Source organism: Ambystoma mexicanum, chromosome 10, assembly GCF_040938575.1.
Source record: "Ambystoma mexicanum isolate Mex_15411 chromosome 10, UKY_AmexF1_1, whole genome shotgun sequence".
Classification (NCBI taxonomy): Eukaryota; Metazoa; Chordata; class Amphibia; order Caudata; family Ambystomatidae; genus Ambystoma; species Ambystoma mexicanum.
In genome coordinates, this window is record NC_090932.1 from 15138048 (window position 1) to 15158107 (window position 20060).

The following is a 20060-nucleotide window of genomic DNA, read 5'->3' on the forward strand; positions in this document are numbered from 1 at the left end:
GCACACGCAGATGACAATCCTTTTATTTAATATCTAATGTCCTCACTATCAAATGAGAATTTCTGCAAATTGTCTATTGATTGGTATACAAATTGATATTGGGGCTGAGCCAGTTCATATATCTTGCCAAAATGGATTATGCATTCCTGCTCTTGGATAGCATTTATCATCAACGCAAGGGGAAAGCCATTTGAGTCAAATTTTAGGTATACAATATGTGGGTGCTTGATTTGGAGCTTGTGGCCGATAGCATTGCTTCACCATCCAGCTGTATAAGCATATACTTATGCATTTTGACCCAATTCTTGTGTTTCTGCTTTACCTTTGTTAGCATGGCCCATTTGGAAGTATTAGCACTTTTCAGTAGGAGACGACATTTTCTCCTCATTTGGGTCTTTCTTAGTTTTATTTCTGGATCAAATACATGTTAAGTCGGGTGAGAAAATAAAGAGTTTTTTGGGGTGAAGAGGTTCGGAGTATCTGAATAATCTTTGTCTTTTCTCTCTATTAAATGATGATTGCTATTACTAAGGTAGTCCCTTAGTTTCCCAATCTGGGCTCCATCCATTTTAATCTATTCCTCCTAGTTTCGATCACAATTTTGGGATTGTAAATATTTCTGGTGTAGATGGGGAGTGATTTTCCCCATTCTAATGTTAAGATGGCACTAACAGTAGTGTGTTGAGGGATCACTTTGAAAGCACATATTTTGAGGAAGGCATCTCTGGACACAAATATATAGTCAATTACAGCTTTATATTCAGAGTGGCTGCATGTGGGAGGGGGGATGATCCCCCTTAAATGCTCTATTTAGCATTATGAAGTTCCTCAAATGCAGTAACTGCATCCATCTCTTTGCTCTTGAGGATAGTATTTTCTTTTCTTTCTCAATATAGTCAATATTTAAATACGCTGCGACAAGAATTGTTGCAGTATGATCATCAGCTTTACAGACATCCAGCATATTCTCAACTGTGTTTATAAAATAATTTTCTGTAATCGCCATCAGGATCCTTTATAGATTAAGAAGGGCTGACTGGTCTCTTGGCAAGTTCCTCACTTGAGAACCGTATAATCTGGTAAAATGAATAAAGGGATTAGGAGCTGCCCATGGCTCTACGGTTAGCCCTATGTTCATTTTGCAGGTAGTTAGCAGACCAGACAAAGGTCTCCCTTTCACTGGAAGTTCACACATTCATGTTTCTGGGAGTAGAATTATGTCTGCCTCTGCCAGCTTCGGATTCATTCCCGATAGCAGGTGCGTAAAGCCTCTAGTATTCCATGAGGCTAGTGTGAATTTCCCTTTTGACGACTGATGGTGGCATTACATCCTTGGATCTGATTTTTGTTTTGTCCAGGGTCCATGCATCCAGGACAAATCAGGAAAATCACTTGTGGGTAGAGGATGCATAATGGATAATGGCCACTTCACTTGTTAGGCTGCTGTGGGTATCCTGACAAGAGATTCATAGAGGCATATAGTCTTGGGGGAGGGTAAGGGGGATGTAGATTCTGTATTCGGTTTTAAGGTTAGAGGGCTGATAGCTTCTCATACCTTTTCTAGCTTAAATCCCTGCTTTAAAAAATGGTGCTTTGCTGCCCATATCATTTCTCTAATCTGTTCAGATGGGATAACGAGTTTAAATTTATAGAAAAAAAATGTGGTCGGTAAATTGTACAAATGCAATATCTATTGAATGAATTGATTGAAGGCCCAGAGTTGATGTCATAGTTTTAGAATATTAGTTCTATTAGGGTAGGGGTCTCTTCTGAATCTATCTTGCATCTGTAAGTACAAGGAACAATAGTCATCTGACTGTTGGTCCTTCTTACTCGAAGAAGGTTCAGATTTTTTGATAGTGGACAGATCTAAATGTCTTCCCATTTCGCTTTGAAAATCATGCATGATTTTTTGAGGGAAGAATATGTAATTCCTAGATAGTCTATCCTTCTTTGGGGCGACTTGTTCTTCGTTAGGGCTAGAAGCAAAGCTCCCTGGGCCTCATTACGACCCAGGCGGTAAGGGGTTTACGGCAGCGTAAACAGCGCCGACCCTTACCGCCTGATTCCGAGGTCCCTTAGCGCCATGGCGGATTTAACACCTGCTTTTAGCAGGTGTTAAAATCCATGGCGCTAAGGGACCATGTTGTTAATTACGCCACCGTAATTTACGGTGGCGTAATTAACGCCTTCCCCACTCCCATTATGCCCTATGGGGCAAAAATGGGAATGGGGAAGGGTAAATGGGGATTGGGGACTTACCGCCCCGCCGTCCTCGGAATGGGGCGGTAAGTCCGCCAACCACCATGGCATAAACGTAGTTTACGCCATGGTGGTAAAGGTACGACCCAGGCGGTAACTTACCGCCTGGGGCGTAATTAGGCCCTGTCTGTTTCTCTTGATTCTTCAAAGTTAGAATTCTTTTTTGTTCAAGCATAGTAAAGTAACTTCTACAAAGAAGAAGGTCATATCAGAGTTTTGTGTCTTAACTTGGGGAATTTGGCTGAACAAGGCCATATTATGCTTTTCAGTTCCTGGGGGCCTCATGGAATCTGGGTGAGTTCAGATTGAGTATGTAGATAGGATGCACAAGTCGTCATCAGTTGATGGATTCAGAGATTCAGGAGGGAAAGTTGCTACTGGGTGACCAGTCAGTGCACAAAGGTCCACGATTGGACCAGGTTCACTTAAGTCTGTAACCTCAGAGTCAAGTTTACTATCAGTTAAAGTCACTGAAGTGTTTGTGTTCCTTTTGGTTTTCTTATTACCTAGTTTTATGGGGGCTTGATTTTGAGTGGGAGCTGAAAGCGAACCCAGAAATCTTTTTCAACGAACTTGTAATGATTTTATCAACAATGGTTTGTACATCGTTTTCTTTACTTTCGGCTTTAATTTTGCTTTCTTGTGCTTTCATTTTTATTGGTAAAGATCCAGAAGAGGGGCACTTCAATGACTCAGGACTGCTGCTCTGTTAGTTCATTGGTGTTGGGGAGGATCAGCTGCCTCAGGGGATGTCTCAGCATCAAGCGGAAGTGCCCTGAGTGAGGGAAATTGCCAGGTATCTTTCTCAGCACCGTTGTTTTAGGTTAGGGCCACCTCTAGTATAGGGATTTTAGCAGACGTTACGGAAATAGGTTCATTTGTTTTATTAAGCTCGTGAAACGAGCTAAGGCTGTTTAATATTTGGTGTATAGTGCCTTCTATTCCCGTAATTGTGTCCATTAGGGTATCGAATGGAGCGTCTAAGTTTCCATTTGTAGCTCCATTGTTTCAAATATTTTGGTCAAGACCAGAATGCAAGTAAGGACGGTACCTGGGTCGAAGGACCAAAGGACCGTCTAGGTGCTGGATTCGCAAAAGATAGTGCAGAGGACGATGATGAGTTAATTGTAGAGTTGAAAGCTTCCGAGTCTAAGGCCGGAGAGGCTGAAAGGTTTAATTGTTGAGTTGTTAACATTTGCAAATCATGAATCATAATAGGATCATTTTGAGGAACAAGGAAGTTGGGGTGTGATATTCCACACCACTGAAGGACTCTGATCTTGTGGAGCTATAGGGGGGGATGTTAATGTTTGTGCAGGTCCAAGGTTTGAGAAATCGGGGTCAATAGAAGTGATCTCTCTGCCGTTTGGTCAAAGTGAACTTGGACCTCCGTCCTGGGCATAAGTTCCCTGGCGGTATCAGAGGTCACTTCAAGAACTTGGTCCATGAGCTTGACTCTACCGTCCAACGGGAGTGGGACAGTCTCCATTTGTAATGTGTTCTCTAAAAGAGCTGAGTCTGGGATGTCGTCCAGATTAATTAGTGCTGCTTCCTGATTTCCCAAGTCATGTATCAATATAGGTGTTGAGGGTAGACCCACCACATTTGGGATGGATAGTTGTTTCTGTTTTCCCGCAAATTTCCCCAGAGAGATTGAATTTCTGGTAGAGAGTCTTTGTTTCTCAGGGCAGCCGAGGCTTTCTGAGATTGGCCCGTGGGATATTGCACGGCAGCCAGACACAGTCTAGATGAGGAGGGACCAGAGCTTTTTTTTGCTGCATCACTGATTTATATGCGTAGAAGAGTTGAGTGGGTGAGCGGATGGGTAACCAAAGTGCTCTCAGTACCTTTTGCGGTTTGAACAATGAAGCCGGAGCAAGAGGCAGTAAGAGGCACCGAGCTGACAGCTGACTCGGACTGCTCAGACTTCCTCTCTTTGCCTCTACGCGCCGCTCTGTGGCAGCAAGGGATTTTATGTTGTAGCTCCACCTCTCAAAAGAGAAACAGTAAACAGACCAAAATTCAGGAGAGTGTCACACTCAGACTGCCTCTCTATGTCTCTCTGCGCCGCTCCGCAGCAGGCAAGGGGTTTTATGTTGTACCTCCACCTCTCAACAGAGAAACAGTAAACAGACCAAAATCCAGGAGAGTGTCTTGCTCAGACTGCCTCTCTATGCCTCTCTGCGCCGCTCCGCAGCAGGCAAGGGGTTTTATGTTGTACCTCCACCTCTCAACAGAGAAACAGTAAACAGACCAAAATTCAGGAGAGTGTCTCAATCGGACTGCCTCTCTTTGCCTCTGTGGCTCCATTACACTAAATTTAAATAGGTTTACTTAGCGCAAGCAGAACTCCTGGTCTGCGGCTTAGACCACATGCCATTTAAAGCATGGCGAAAATGGACAGACATAGAAAATACATGTCAAAGTGAGATTGCTGCACCTAATGCACTGCCCCCAACCCCACCCTATCGCAACTGCTGTTTCACTATTACTTGTGAGGGCTTGGCTTTGCCAGCAGCTTTCATACAGCACTTCTTCCTTGTACTTTGTAACCAGGTCATGCCCAGACATTGACTGTCTGCATCGACTAGCCGCTGAAGGTATGTGCTTTCATTGTTGAAATGTTTTTCCTCAGATTAATTGACAGCTGGCTACTTAATGCTTAGCCCCACACTTAATACATTTTTGGCAACCATATTCAGCTTCTTGTAGGATGTGTGCGGTAGAAGTCATTAGTCCACATCCAGTGCACTCTGACCTGTCGATGCCTCAACAGCACAGAGCTTAGGTGGGTGGATCTTCTTTGCCCTTGCTCTGTGCCATCGCTTGTTGTATGGATGCTGGCAATTTGGAGTCCAGCCCTGACTTTGTTATGTGTCCTTTCCTCCACCAGGATTCCTCGGAACCCCACGGGCAAGCCGTTGCCCTTCTTCCTTCCACTACGCCCTGCTAGATGGAGTTCAACCCCCTTGTAGGTGAGTTCTCACACTTGTTTTTACATCTCCCAGCTGCAAACCCCTTGGCTGCTCATCCACTTCTTGTTCTGTCTACTCAGTCTTGCTTACACAGGGTCATTGAAAGCTGGACCTGAGGAAGACGCATAGTAGATTGGTGCTGAAACGTCCTAGTTATGGGGCCGCCTCTTTATCCACTTTGACAGAATTGAGTTCACCTATCTCCACTCACAATATTCCTCAGGGTGGGCGCTCTCTTAGCGGGAGTGCTCCGGGAGAGGTTGCCATGCTCAACCGCAACACATCAGACCGGAATTATGCATGGCAACCGCAGTTTTACAGTTCAAATCTCTGGGGTTCCCAAATTGGTGGGATTTGGTAGAACATTACCAGGTCCCAAACATGTTATAAGAATGACCACATATTTGATGGGCATGTATATGACAAGGTTAGATCAGCAACACCCACAAACCTGAATGAAAGATTATACAAAATACCTCTTCATGAGCCTTACAGCAAATAGACTACATCATATGCTCGAGAGACCCAACAGGCAAAGCACTCACCTGTCTGAGGTCATAGACGGTCACGATAATCGATATGATGGTGATAATCATGATGGCCAGGGAATACTCATAGTACTCATACGCCACCCAGAGACTGATGCTGGCCGCTTGGAACCAGTAGAATGGGTTCAGCACCTGTGGAGAGGGCAAGAGTCTGGGTGAAAGTCTTGCATATCCCTGCCGGAGAATCACAGAGAATGGAAACAGACATGTTCCCTTGAGTTTCAAGCCTCTCCTCTTGTGCATTCCAATGTGAATATAAGGCAGATGACACTAGAGTGATCAGTGTTTAGGGGTAGAGGTGGGAGATGGGAGGGGAACATCCTTATTCACTTCAGCAGACAAGCTTCAATGTTTAGATCTTGCTGGATTAAGTCAGAGGCAGTAGCTCTGAAACAATCATTGGCAAAGCCAACAGTTTGGACTGTTGTGTAGGGCGCTGCCACAATGGTGCCACCTGGCCATAAGATAGCAATAGCTGAAACATGGTGTGATGGTCTGGGCATTGGATAACAATGAATGGCAAATGCCTAACTAATACTTATACACAAGCCCAAACTATTGGCCTTATCAATGCTTGCTTTCAACAGGACCTCTGTGCAAGGACCAGCTATGTTGCCACTGAATGAGGCAGCTCTGCTGAGAAAGGCAGGGTATTCTGTTACATGCGGTCTGATGTCTGATGTTGAAACTTCAGCACCAAGCAGACAATGGATAGTGCTTTGTGGGACATGTAGTTTGGCCTAGTGAGGGTGTTCCTACAGACTGTAGTACTAGGATACCTCAGCATCTGTGTGAGTCAGGCATGGTGCATTCTGTGCCATGTGTCAATGGGCGATGGATAGTGCTTTGTGGGGCGTGTAGTTTGGCCTAGTGAGGGTGTTCCTACAGACTGTAGTACTAGGATATCTCAGCATCTGTGTGAGTCAGGCAGGGTGCATTCTGTGCCATGTGTCGGTGGGCGATGGATAGCGCTTTGAGGGACATATACTTTGGCCTAGTGAGGGTGTTCCTACAGACTGTAGTACTAGGATATATCAGCATCTGTGTGAGTCAGGCAGGGTGCAGTCTGCGCCATGTGTCAGTGGGTGATGGATAGTGCTTTGTGGGGCATGTAGTTTGGCCTAGTGAGGGCGTTCCTACAGACTGTTGCACTAGGATATGACAGCATCTGTGTGAGTTAGGCAGGGTGCATTCTGTGCCATGTGTCGGTGGGCAATGGATAGCGCTTTGAGGGACATGTAGTTTGGCCTAGTGAGGGTGTTCCTACAGACTGTAGTACTAGGATATCTCAGCATCTGTGTGAGTCAGGCAGGGTGCATTCTGTGCCATGTGTCGGCGGGCGATGGATAGTGCTGTGTGGGACATGTAGTTTGGCCTAGTGAGGGCGTTCCTATAGACTGTAGTACTAGGATATCTCAGTGTCTGTGTGAGTCAGGCAGGGTGCATTCTGTGCCATGTGTCGGCGGGCGATGGATAGTGCTGTGTGGGACATGTAGTTTGGCCTAGTGAGGGCGCTCCTACAGACTGTAGTACTGGGATATCTCAGCATCTGTGTGAGTCAGGCAGGATGCATTCTGTGCCATGTGTCGGTGGGCGATGGATAGTGCTTTGTGGGACATGTCGTTTGGCCTAATGAGGGCGTTACTACACACTGTAGTACTAGGATATCTCAGCATCGGTGTGAGTCAGGCAGGGTGCATTCTGTGCCATGTGTCAGTGGGCGATGGATAGCGCTTTGAGGGGCATGTACTTTGGCCTAGTGAGGACCCTCCTACAGACTGTAGTACTAGGATACGTCAGCATCTGTGTGAGTCAGCAGGGTGCATTCTGTGCCATGTGTCAGTTGGCGATGGATAGTGCTTTGAGGGGCATGCAGTTTGGCCTAGTGAGGAACCTCCTACAGACTGTAGTACTAGGATATGTCAGCATCTGTGTGAGTCAGGTAGGGTGCATTCTGTGCCATGTGTCGGTGGGCGATGGATAGTGCTTTGAAGGGCATGTAGTTTGGCCTAGTGAGGACCCTCCTACAGACTGTAGTACTAGTATATAATAGCATCTGTGTTAGTCAGGCAGGGTGCATTCTGTGCCATGTGTCGGTGGGCAATGGATAGTGCTTTGAGGGGCATGTAGTTTGGCCTAGTGAGGACCCTCCTACAGACTTTAGTACTAGGATATGTCAGCATCTGTGTGAGTCAGGCAGGGTGCATTCTGTGCCATGTGTCAGTGGGCGATGGATAGTGTTTTGAGGGGCATGTAGTTTGGCCTAGTGAGGAACCTCCTACAGACTGTGGTACTAGGATATGTCAGCATCTGTGTGAGTCAGGTAGGGTGCATTCTATGCCATGTGTTGGTGGGCGATGGATAGAGCTTTGAGGGGCATGTAGTTTGGCCTAGTGAGGACCCTCCTACAGACTGTAGTACAAGGATATAATAGCATCTGTGTTAGTCAGGCAGGGTGCATTCTGTGCCATGTGTCGGTGGGCGATGGATAGTGCTTTGAGGGGCATGTAGTTTGGCCTAGTGAGGACCCTCCTACAGACTTAAGTACTAGGATATGTCTGCATCTGTGTGAGTCAGGCAGGGTGCATTCTGTGCCATGTGTCAGTGGGCGATGGATAGTGTTTTGAGGGGCATGTAGTTTGGATTAGTGAGGACCCTCCTACAGACTGTAGTACTAGGATATCTCAGCATCTGTGTGAGTCAGGCAGGATGCATTCTGTGCCATGTGTCGGTGGGCGATGGATAGTGCTTCGTGGGACATGTCGTTTGGCCTAGTGAGGGCGCTCCTACACACTGTAGTACTAGGATATCTCAGCATCGGTGTGAGTCAGGCAGGGTGCATTCTGTGCCATGTGTCACCGGGCGATGGATAGCGCTTTGAGGGGCATGTAGTTTGGCCTAGTGAGGAAGCTCCTACAGACTGTAGTACTAGGATATAATAGCATCTGTGTGAGTCAGGCAGGGTGCATTCTGTGCCATGTCTCAGTGGGCGATGAATAGTGCTTTGAGGGGCGTGTAGTTTGGCCTAGTGAGGACCCTCCTACAGACTGTAGTACTAGGATATCTCAGCATCTGTGTGAGTCAGGCAGGGTGCATTCTGTGCCATGTGTCAGTGGGCGATGGATAGCGCTTTGAGGGGCATGTACTTTAGCCTAGTGAGGACCCTCCTACAGACTGTAGTACTAGGATACGTCAGCATCTGTGTGAGTCAGCAGGGTGCATTCTGTGCCATGTGTCAGTGGGCGATGGATAGTGCTTTGAGGGGCATGCAGTTTGGCCTAGTGAGGAACCTCCTACAGACTGTAGTACTAGGATATGTCAGCATCTGTGTGAGTCAGGTAGGGTGCATTCGGTGCCATGTGTCGGTGGGCGATGGATAGTGCTTTGAGGGGCATGTAGTTTGGCCTAGTGAGGACCCTCCTACAGACTGTAGTACTAGGATATAATAGCATCTGTGTTAGTCAGGCAGGGTGCATTCTGTGCCATGTGTCGGTGGGCGATGGATAGTGCTTTGAGGGGCATGTAGTTTGGCCTAGTTAGGACCCTCCTACAGACTTTAGTACTAGGATATGTCAGCATCTGTGTGAGTCAGGCAGGGTGCATTCTGTGCCATGTGTCAGTGGGCGATGGATAGTGTTTTGAGGGGCATGTAGTTTGGCCTAGTGAGGACCCTCCTACAGACTGTAGTACTAGGATATGTCAGCATCTGTGTGAGTCAGGCAGGGTGCATTCTGTGCCATGTGTCGGTGGGCGATAGATAGTGCTTTGAGGGGCATGTAGTTTGGCCTAGTGAGGACCCTCCTACAGACTGTAGTACTAGGATATGTCAGCATCTGTGTGCGTCAGGCAGGGTGCATTCTGTGCCATGTGTCGGTGGGCGATGGATAGTGCTTTGAGGGGCATGTAGTTTGGCCTAGTGAGGACCCTCCTACAGACTGTAGTACTAGGATATGTCAGCATCTGTGTGAGTCAGGCAGGGTGCATTCTGTGGCATGTGTCGGTGGGCGATGGATAGTGCTTTGAGGGGCATGTAGTTTGGCCTAGTGAGGACCCTCCTACAGACTATAGTACTAGGAAATGTCAGCATCTGTGTGCGTCAGGCAGGGTGCATTCTGTGCCATGTGTCAGTGGGCGATGGATAGTGCTTTGAGGGGCATGTAGTTTGAACTAGTGAGGACCTTTCTACAGACTGTAGTACTAGGACATGTCAGCATCTGTGTGAGTCAGGCAGGGTGCATTCTGTGCCATGTCTTAGTGGGCGATGGATAGTGCTTTGAGGGGCATGTAGTTTGGCCTAGTGAGGACCCTCCTACAGACTGTGGTACTAGAATTTTTCAGCATCTGTGTGAGTCAGGCAGGGTGCATTCTGTGCCATGTGTCGGTGGGCGATGGATAGTGCTTTGAGGGGCATGTCGTTTGGCCTAGTGAGGACCCTCCTACAAACTGTAGTACTAGGATATAATAGCATCTGTGTGAGTCCGGCAGGGTGCATTCTGTGCCATGTGTCAGTGGGCGATGGATAGCGCTTTGAGGGGCATGTACTTTGGCCTAGTGAGGACCCCCCTACAGACTGTAGTACTAGGATATGTCATCATCTGTGTGAGTCAGACAGGGTGCATTCTGTGCCATGTGTCAGTGGGCGATGGATAGTGCTTTGAGGGGCATGCAGTTTGGCCTAGTGAGGAACCTCCTATAGACTGTAGTACTAGGATATGTCAGCATCTGTGTGAGTCAGGTAGGGTGCATTCTGTGCCATGTGTCGGTGGGCGATGGATAGTGCTTTGAGGGGCATGTAGTTTGGCCTAGTGAGGAGCCTCCTACAGACTGTAGTACTAGGATATAATAGCATCTGTGTTAGTCAGGCAGGGTGCATTCTGTGCCATGTGTCAGTGGGCGATGGATAGCGCTTTGAGGGGCATGTAGTTTGGCCTAGTGAGGACCCTCCTACAGACTGTAGTACTAGGATATAATAGCATCTGTGTGAGTCAGGCAGGGTGCATTATGTGCCATGTGTCAGTGGGCGATGGATAGTGCTTTGAGAGGCATGTAGTTTGGCCTAGTGAGGAACCTCCTACAGACTGTGGTACTAGGATATGTCAGCATCTGTGTGAGTCAGGTAGGGTGCATTCTATGCCATGTGTCGGTGGGCGATGGATAGTGCTTTGAGGGGCATGTAGTTTGGCCTAGTGAGGACCCTCCTACAGACTGTAGTACTAGGATATAATAGCATCTGTGTTAGTCAGGCAGGGTGCATTCTGTGCCATGTGTCGGTGGGCAATGGATAGTGCTTTGAGGGGCATGTAGTTTGGCCTAGTGAGGACCCTCCTACAGACTTTAGTACTAGGATATGTCTGCATCTGTGTGAGTCAGGCAGGGTGCATTCTGTGCCATGTGTCAGTGGGCGATGGATAGTGTTTTGAGGGGCATGTAGTTTGGATTAGTGAGGACCCTCCTACAGACTGTAGTACTAGGATATCTCAGCATCTGTGTGAATCAGGCAGGATGCATTCTGTGCCATGTGTCGGTGGGCGATGGATAGTGCTTTGTGGGACATGTCGTTTGGCCTAGTGAGGGCGCTCCTACACACTGTAGTACTAGGATATCTCAGCATCGGTGTGAGTCAGGCAGGGTGCATTCTGTGCCATGTGTCAGTGGGCAATGGATAGCGCTTTGAGGGGCATGTAGTTTGGCCTAGTGAGGAAGCTCCTACAGACTGTAGTACTAGGATATAATAGTATCTGTGTGAGTCAGGCAGGGTGCATTCTGTGCCATGTCTCAGTGGGCGATGAATAGTGCTTTGAGGGGCATGTAGTTTGGCCTAGTGAGGACCCTCCTGCAGACTGTAGTACTAGGATATCTCAGCATCTGTGTGAGTCAGGCAGTGTGCATTCTGTGCCATGTGTCAGTGGGCGAATGATAGCGCTTTGAGGGGCATGTACTTTGGCCTAGTGAGGACCCCCCTACAGACTGTAGTACTAGGATACGTCAGCATCTGTGTGAGTCAGCAGGTTGCATTCTGTGCCATGGATAGTGCTTTGAGGGGCATGTAGTTTGGCCTAGTGAGGAACCTCCTACAGACTGTAGTACTAGGATATGTCAGCATCTGTGTGAGTCAGGAAGGGTGCATTCTGTGCCATGTGTCGGTGGGCGATGGATAGTGCTTTGAGGGGCATGTAGTTTGGCCTAGTGAGGACCCTCCTACAGACTGTAGTACTAGGATATAATAGCATCTGTGTTAGTCAGGCAGGGTGCATTCTGTGCCATGTGTCGGTGGGCGATGGATAGTGCTTTGAGGGGCATGTAGTTTGGCCTAGTGAGGACCCTCCTACAGACTTTAGTACTAGGATATGTCAGCATCTGTGTGAGTCATGCAGGGTGCATTCTGTGCCATGTGTCAGTGGGCGATGGATAGTGTTTTGAGGGGCATGTAGTTTGGCCTAGTGAGGACCCTCCTACAGACTGTAGTACTAGGATATGTCAGCATCTGTGTGAGTCAGGCAGGGTGCATTCTGTGCCATGGATAGTGCTTTGAGGGGTATGTAGTTTGGCCTAGTGAGGACCCTCCTACAGACTGTAGTACTAGGATATGTCAGCATCTGTGTGCGTCAGGCAGGGTGCATTCTGTGCCATGTGTCGGTGGGCGATGGATAGTGCTTTGAGGGGCATGTAGTTTGGCCTAGTGAGGACCCTCCTACAGACTGTAGTACTAGGATATGTCAGCATCTGTGTGAGTCAGGAAGGGTGCATTCTGTGCCATGTGTCGGTGGGCGATGGATAGTGCTTTGAGGGGCATGTAGTTTGGCCTAGTGAGGACCCTCCTACAAACTGTAGTACTAGGATATAATAGCATCTGTGTTAGTCAGGCAGGGTGCATTCTGTGCCATGTGTCGGTGGGCGATGGATAGTGCTTTGAGGGGCATGTAGTTTGGCCTAGTGAGGACCCTCCTACAGACTTTAGTACTAGGATATGTCAGCATCTGTGTGAGTCAGGCAGGGTGCATTCTGTGCCATGTGTCAGTGGGCGATGGATAGTGTTTTGAGGGGCATGTAGTTTGGCCTAGTGAGGACCCTCCTACAGACTGTAGTACTAGGATATGTCAGCATCTGTGTGAGTCAGGCAGGGTGCATTCTGTGCCATGGATAGTGCTTTGAGGGGCATGTAGTTTGGCCTAGTGAGGACCCTCCTACAGACTGTAGTACTAGGATATGTCAGCATCTGTGTGCGTCAGGCAGGGTGCATTCTGTGCCATGTGTCGGTGGGCGATGGATAGTGCTTTGAGGGGCATGTAGTTTGGCCTAGTGAGGACCCTCCTACAGACTGTAGTACTAGGATATGTCAGCATCTGTGTGAGTCAGGCAGGGTGCATTCTGTGCCATGTGTCGGTGGGCGATGGATAGTGCTTTGAGGGGCATGTAGTTTGGCCTAGTGAGGACCCTCCTACAGACTATAGTACTAGGAAATGTCAGCATCTGTGTGCGTCAGGCAGGGTGCATTCTGTGACATGTGTCAGTGGGCGATGGATAGTGCTTTGAGGGGCATGTAGTTTGAACTAGTGAGGACCTTTCTACAGACTGTAGTACTAGGACATGTCAGCATCTGTGTGAGTCAGGCAGGGTGTATTCTGTGCCATGTGTCGGTGGGCGATGGATAGTGCTTTGAGGGGCATGTAGTTTGGCCTAGTGAGGACCCTCCTAAAGACTGTAGTACTAGGATATGTCAGCATCTGTGTGAGTCAGGCAGGGTGCATTCTGTGCCATGTGTCAGTGGGTGATGGATAGTACTTTGAGGGGCATGTAGTTTGGCTTAGTGAGGACCCTCCTACAGACTGTGGTACTAGAATTTTTCAGCATCTGTGTGAGTCAGGCAGGGTGCATTCTGTGCCATGTGTCGGTGGGTGATGGATAGTGCTTTGAGAGGCATGTTGTTTGGCCTAGTGAGGACCCTCCTACAAACTGTAGTACTAGGATATAATAGCATCTGTGTGAGTCAGGCAGGGTGCATTCTGTGCCATGTGTCGGTGGGCGATGGATAGTGCTTTGAGGGGCATGTAGTTTTGCCTACTGAGGACCCTCCTACAGACTGTAGTACTAGGATATGTCAGCATCTGTGTGAGTCAGGCAGGGTGCATTCTGTGCCATGTGTCAGTGGGCAATGGATGGTGCTTTGAGGGGCATGCAGTTTGGCCTAGTGAGGAACCTCCTACAGACTGTAGTACTAGGATATGTCAGCATCTGTGTGAGTCAGGTAGGGTGCATTCTGTGCCATGTGTCGGTGGGCGATGGATAGTGCTTTGAGGGGCATGTAGTTTGGCCTAGTGAGGACCCTCCTACAGACTGTAGTACTAGGATATAATAGCATCTGTGTTAGTCAGGCAGGGTGCATTCTGTGCCATGTGTCGGTGGGCGATGGATAGTGCTTTGAGGGGCATGTAGTTTGGCCTAGTGAGGACCCTTCTACAGACTTTAGTACTAGGATATGTCAGCATCTGTGTGAGTCAGGCAGGGTGCATTCTGTGCCATGTGTCAGTGGGCGATGGATAGTGTTTTGAGGGGCATGTAGTTTTGCCTAGTGGGTACCCTCCTACAGACTGTAGTACTAGGATATGTCAGCATCTGTGTGAGTCAGGCAGGGTGCATTCTGTGCCATGTGTCGGTGGGCGATGGATGGTGCTTTGAGGGGCATGTAGTTTGGCCTAGTGAGGACCCTCCTACAGACTGTAGTACTAGGATATGTCAGCATCTGTGTGCGTCAGGCGGGGTGCATTCTGTGCCATGTGTCGGTGGGCGATGGATAGTGCTTTGAGGGGCATGTAGTTTGGCCTAGTGAGGACCCTCCTACAGACTGTGGTACTAGGATTTTTCAGCATCTGTGTGAGTCAGGCAGGGTGCATTCTGTGCCATGTGTCAGTGGGCGATGGATAGTGCTTTGAGGGGCATGTAGTTTGGCCTAGTGAGGACCCTCCTACAGACTGTAATACTAGGATATATCAGCATCTCTGTGAGTCAGGCAGGGTGCATTCTGTGCCATGTGTCAGTGGGTGAGGGATAGCGCTTTGAGGGACATGTAGTTTGGCCTAGTGAGGACCCTCCTACAGACTGTAGTACTAGGAAATGTCAGCATCTGTGTGAGTCAGACAGGGTGCATTCTGTGCCATGTGTCAGTGGGCGATGGATAGCGCTTTGATGGGCATGTAGTTTGGCCTAGTGAGGACCCTCCTACAGACTGTAGTACTAGGATATGTCAGCATCTGTGTGAGTCAGGCAGGGTGCATTCTGTGCCATGTGTCAGTGGGCGATGGATAGTGTTTTGAGGGGCATGTAGTTTGGCCTAGTGGGGAGCCTCCTACAGACTGTAGTACTAGGATATGTCAGCATCTGTGTGAGTCAGGCAGGGTGCATTCTGTGCCATGTGTCGGTGGGCGATGGATAGTGCTTTGAGGGGCATGTAGTTTGGCCTAGTGAGGACCCTCCTACAGACTGTAGTACTAGGATATAATAGCATCTGTGTTAGTCAGGCAGGGTGCATTCTGTGCCATGTGTCGGTGGGCGATGGATAGTGCTTTGAGGGGCATGTAGTTTGGCCTAGTGAGGACCCTCCTACAGACTGTGGTACTAGGATTTTTCAGCATCTGTGTGAGTCAGGCAGGGTGCATTCTGTGCCATGTGTCAGTGGGCGATGGATAGTGCTTTGAGGGGCATGTAGTTTGGCCTAGTGAGGACCCTCCTACAGACTGTAGTACTAGGATATATCAGCATCTCTGTGAGTCAGGCAGGGTGCATTCTGTGCCATGTGTCAGTGGGTGATGGATAGCGCTTTGAGGGACATGTAGTTTGGCCTAGTGAGGACCCTCCTACAGACTGTAGTACTAGGAAATGTCAGCATCTGTGTGAGTCAGACAGGGTGCATTCTGTGCCATGTGTCAGTGGGCGATGGATAGCGCTTTGATGGGCATGTAGTTTGGCCTAGTGAGGACCCTCCTACAGACTGTAGTACTAGGACATGTCAGCATCTGTGTGAGTCAGGCAGGGTGCATTCTGTGCCATGTGTCAGTGGGCGATGGATAGCGCTTTGTGGGACATGTCGTTTGGCCTAGTGAGGGCGCTCCTACACACTGTAGTACTAGGATATCTCAGCATCGTTGTGAGTCAGGCAGGGTGCATTCTGTGCCATGTGTCAGTGGGCGATGGATAGCGCTTTGTGGGACATGTCGTTTGGCCTAGTGAGGGCGCTCCTACACACTGTAGTACTAGGATATCTCAGCATCGGTGTGAGTCAGGCAGGGTGCATTCTGTGCCATGTGTCAGTGGGCGATGGATTACATTAATGAACCCGCCTGGACATTCTCAGAACTGGTTAGCCTATCAATGTGCTGATAAAGTACACCGCTGCAAAGTCTTCATAGAGGAGTCCAGTCTAGAATATGTCAGCATCTGTGTTGAGTCAGGCAGGGTGCTGTCTGTTGCATGTGCCATTTCATCATCATCAGGATGAACAGTGCATTGTGGGACCTGACGTTTTCTTGGATCTTTTTTCCAAAATGCTTAGAAAGGAATAAGTAAAAGATGACATTGTTTGGGCAGAAATGCCACAGATCCACAGCTGCCAGGGCACACTTTTTCCAACCACTTTTCGATTAATTTAGTTTGTTTACCATTAGTATTCCACGGTCTTCCTTTTTCCTGCTAGAGTTATAATGTTGCTTGCAGTGGTTATGACATGTAAACAATCACCCTTAACTTCCTTGTGACAAAAAATGCTGTATGTTTCTCAGGAGCTTTTGCAGATAACTTGTTTTGCCTCCTTTTAAACTATTTTTCAGAAACAAACAGCAGTCGTAACCTACCTCCTTAAACAGAAGCTTCCAGATGGGGGTAATGTCCACTTCAATGGTGTTTGGTCCACATATCTGTTTCCTGCAATAGATTATTAAGTGGGAATTAATATCCAGGCCTTTCAGTCTTTGCCAGAGCATTCAGCATTTAGTAATGATGCTAATGTTCGAAGCATTAGGTTACTAGGCATGTTAACTAGTTAAAGGTATTTGCTATAGTTTACTTATATATATATATATATTAATTTGTTTCAGTTGAACATTAAACTTCAAAGTTTTTTTACCTTAAAAAAAATTACATTAACATTAGTACACAATAATAAACATATATGGTACAAAAGGACCACTTTAAAACATGAATATCAATTTTGTATGTTTGTTTCAAAAGATTTCTAAAACATTTCAAAAATCGTCTTTCTCCAGAGCATCGTAAAGTTTGACAACTTAAATTATGGAGACAACACAGTTCAGAGATCATTCTGCCCTTAGAGATATAATTGCAGGTAACGTTTTTAAACTGTGTTTGTCTACACCTCTGCTGACCCTTTGTACATTATTTTTATCTCGCGTAATCTACTTTTGTAGTCTATCTACACCAATTCACAATTGGAACAATAAAACATACTCATAAATTCATTCAATATCCATTTAAAAATGTTATACTAATATCACACAATCATTCCGGCAAATTGGTCTTACAAATTGACAATATATCACATTATGTAAAACTAAGGTGGTTTAGCCCCCCCACCCCAGTGCCAAGACCTTTTTTGGTGATTTTGGTATTTCGGCATTCAATGCCTTCTAACGTTTTCTTTTTCATTAACCCTTTAAGTATCAAGGATGATGTATCTTGTCCTTGGCAACAGGGAGATAATCCCAAGGACGAGATACCCCACCCTTGGCACTTAAGGGGTGAAATATTTTACTTATCTATTAGCTTAACATCACTTAAAAAAATTGTTTTGAATATGATTTGTGTTAAAAACTTAATAGGTTCATATTACTAATGGAAGGATACAATTTGAATGAGAATTAAAAATATATATATATTAGCCAAACAATTGGCATGAATATACTCATATCACTTTATTAACTTATTTGTTATTGTTCAAATTCAACATATACATACATTTGACAGTAGCAATGTTCAGAGATATAGATGTATTTAAAATTTCTGACCACATTAAATCCTGGGTGAGCAGTTGAAATTTGCCGAGATGCATGTAAAGAATTCTCTGCATTTTGGACTCAAAGCTGGACACCCAACTAATAGGTGTTTCAGTGTTTCTGGGACTTCAAAAGCTTTACAAAATCGACAACTTGTATCTATAAACTCTGTGGTAAACTGTTTGGCACATTGAATTCTGGTTGGCCAAAGGTTTAGACGTAATCTTAAAATTGTGAGAGCATAGTCTGCATTCAGGAATTTGGTTAAATAGTGGGCAACTTCTCCCTAACTCTTCACTTGCCAGCCACCTTCACTATATGCTTGCTATGTTTGACATTTGTCCCATGTTTGCCTCCAGTCCCATAGCCGTCATTTTGTTTTTGCTTTAACTGTGTTATCTAGCAGCAACTGAATTGGAATGCCGGCTTCCAACATGATATTGCTGTAGTGCTCTTGCCATGTGTAAACCACCGTCCGTGCTGGGTCATTCAAATGTTGAGCCAGCACTGACATTAACATAGTGGTTCTATTGTTTGGTAAAATGCATTTCCTTAATAATACTAGGGCCGTCCATATTATCATTGCCTTAAGGGATATTACGGCTAATTCATGACACATTAGTGCTATTGGCGCACTATGTGGCAGGCGTACATTTATTTTCCAGTATTTGCCTTCTATTAAGTCCCAATTAGGTGGTTTTTTTAGATATATTACTTCTGCACCATATCCTATTACAGGGACTACTTTTTGTCTATAATAATCTCTGGCTGCAATGAATGAACATGTCCCTAGGGTTTTCTGTATTAGAAGCCCTTCAGATGTTAGGGTGGTTATTTTAGATTTAAGATTTTCACTACATGGGTGTTTGTCTGTACTATTGCTCACTACAAGACCTAAATATTTATATTCATCTACAATCGTTAACGGGAGTCTAGCCAAATGCCACTTAAACTTTGTTTTCTTACTTTTCTGAGTAAAAGGCATGGCATTTGATTTGGATACATTTACAACTAATCTATTCATGTTAGTATATTGTTCAAGTGCATTAAGCTTTTGTTGGAGTCCTATCCGTGTTTGATCACTTAAAACCAAATCATCAGCATAAAACAGATGATCAAGTTTAAAACATCTATCTTCGAATGGACATGTGTTTATGTTCTGTATACATTTAATAACATCTCTAATAGAAAAGTTAAAAAGTGTTGTTGCAAAACACAACCTTATTTCAAACCATTAAAAGTATAAATATCTTTACTTACAAGACCTTCCTGTGTTAGTTTTATTTGAATTGATGCGACAGTATAAAATTGTTGAATGGAGTTAAAAATATGTTGTGGACACTGCTCTTCTTTCAATTTACGCCATAGTGTTTCTCTATCTATAGAATCAAAAGCTTGTCTGAAGTCTATGAATGCTACGAATATATTCTGGTTCATGGCTATAGCTTGTTTTTTGATTACTGTGAGTAACATTAAATGTAATGAAGTGCCTACAGTCTTGACGAATCCTAATTAATTTATCTCGAACAAATTATTTTCTTCAATCCACTGCATGAGTTCCTTTAATATAAGGCGATCTTACCCGGGATGTCTAATAGCGCAATTTGCCTATCATTAGAAGGGTTAGCATGATTGCCTTTCTTAAAAATTAATAAAATAATTGATTTTTTCCATGATTTCGGAATTGTTTTAATTATGGCTTCCAATATGCTGGGTCATTCCTCTGGATTTTTTTACAAGATCAAATTTGAGAGTCCATTAGGACCTGGAGCCCGCGAGGAAGTACATTTTTTAAATAATCATTAGGATATGTATATGATTGAAAGTGATGTGGGACGTGCTCTGTATTATGTCGTTCACACCTCTGATGGTGGTTTTTGATGTAAAATACAGTCTGGCAAGGTGATCAACCCATACTTGTTCACTGACCACATTAGCCATAATCATGGGGTCAGCCTTGGTTGTTAATTTCCTAAGCAATTCCCATATTAGTTTTGTGGATTTGGAACATAATGCTATTAGCATGGCTTCCCCATTTTCTTGTTTTCTTTTGACTTTTGATTGTTTTATTTAATTCCTATATCGTGTGTACACTTTTATTTTGCCCATTCAAGAGGTTTCTTGTCTAAGCTGGCGTCTCATTCGCATTTTAAGAGTCTTAATGTGGAAATCACTCAGATGCTTGTTTGTGAAGATCGGTTTCAAATATTTTTAATACATTTCTGCAATCACCTGGAAAGTATCTGGATATTCATTGTTCCAAATGAGTGGGT

The 20060-nt window shown here is 45.9% G+C and overlaps 1 protein-coding gene across 3 annotated transcripts in view; it reads right to left on the bottom strand.

The window, feature by feature from the left end:
• The window catches only part of LOC138491102 (probable cation-transporting ATPase 13A4), a 995403-nt gene that overhangs the window by 750601 nt on the left and 224742 nt on the right, over positions 1 to 20060 (bottom strand). For all 3 annotated transcript variants that reach the window (XM_069617423.1, XM_069617421.1, XM_069617422.1), the window contains exons 6-7: positions 16630 to 16699; positions 5783 to 5917 (exon numbers count right to left, since the gene is read on the bottom strand). In XM_069617423.1, coding sequence (XP_069473524.1) covers positions 5783 to 5917; positions 16630 to 16699 — 205 coding nt within the window. The remainder of the gene's footprint in view (positions 1 to 5782; positions 5918 to 16629; positions 16700 to 20060) is intronic.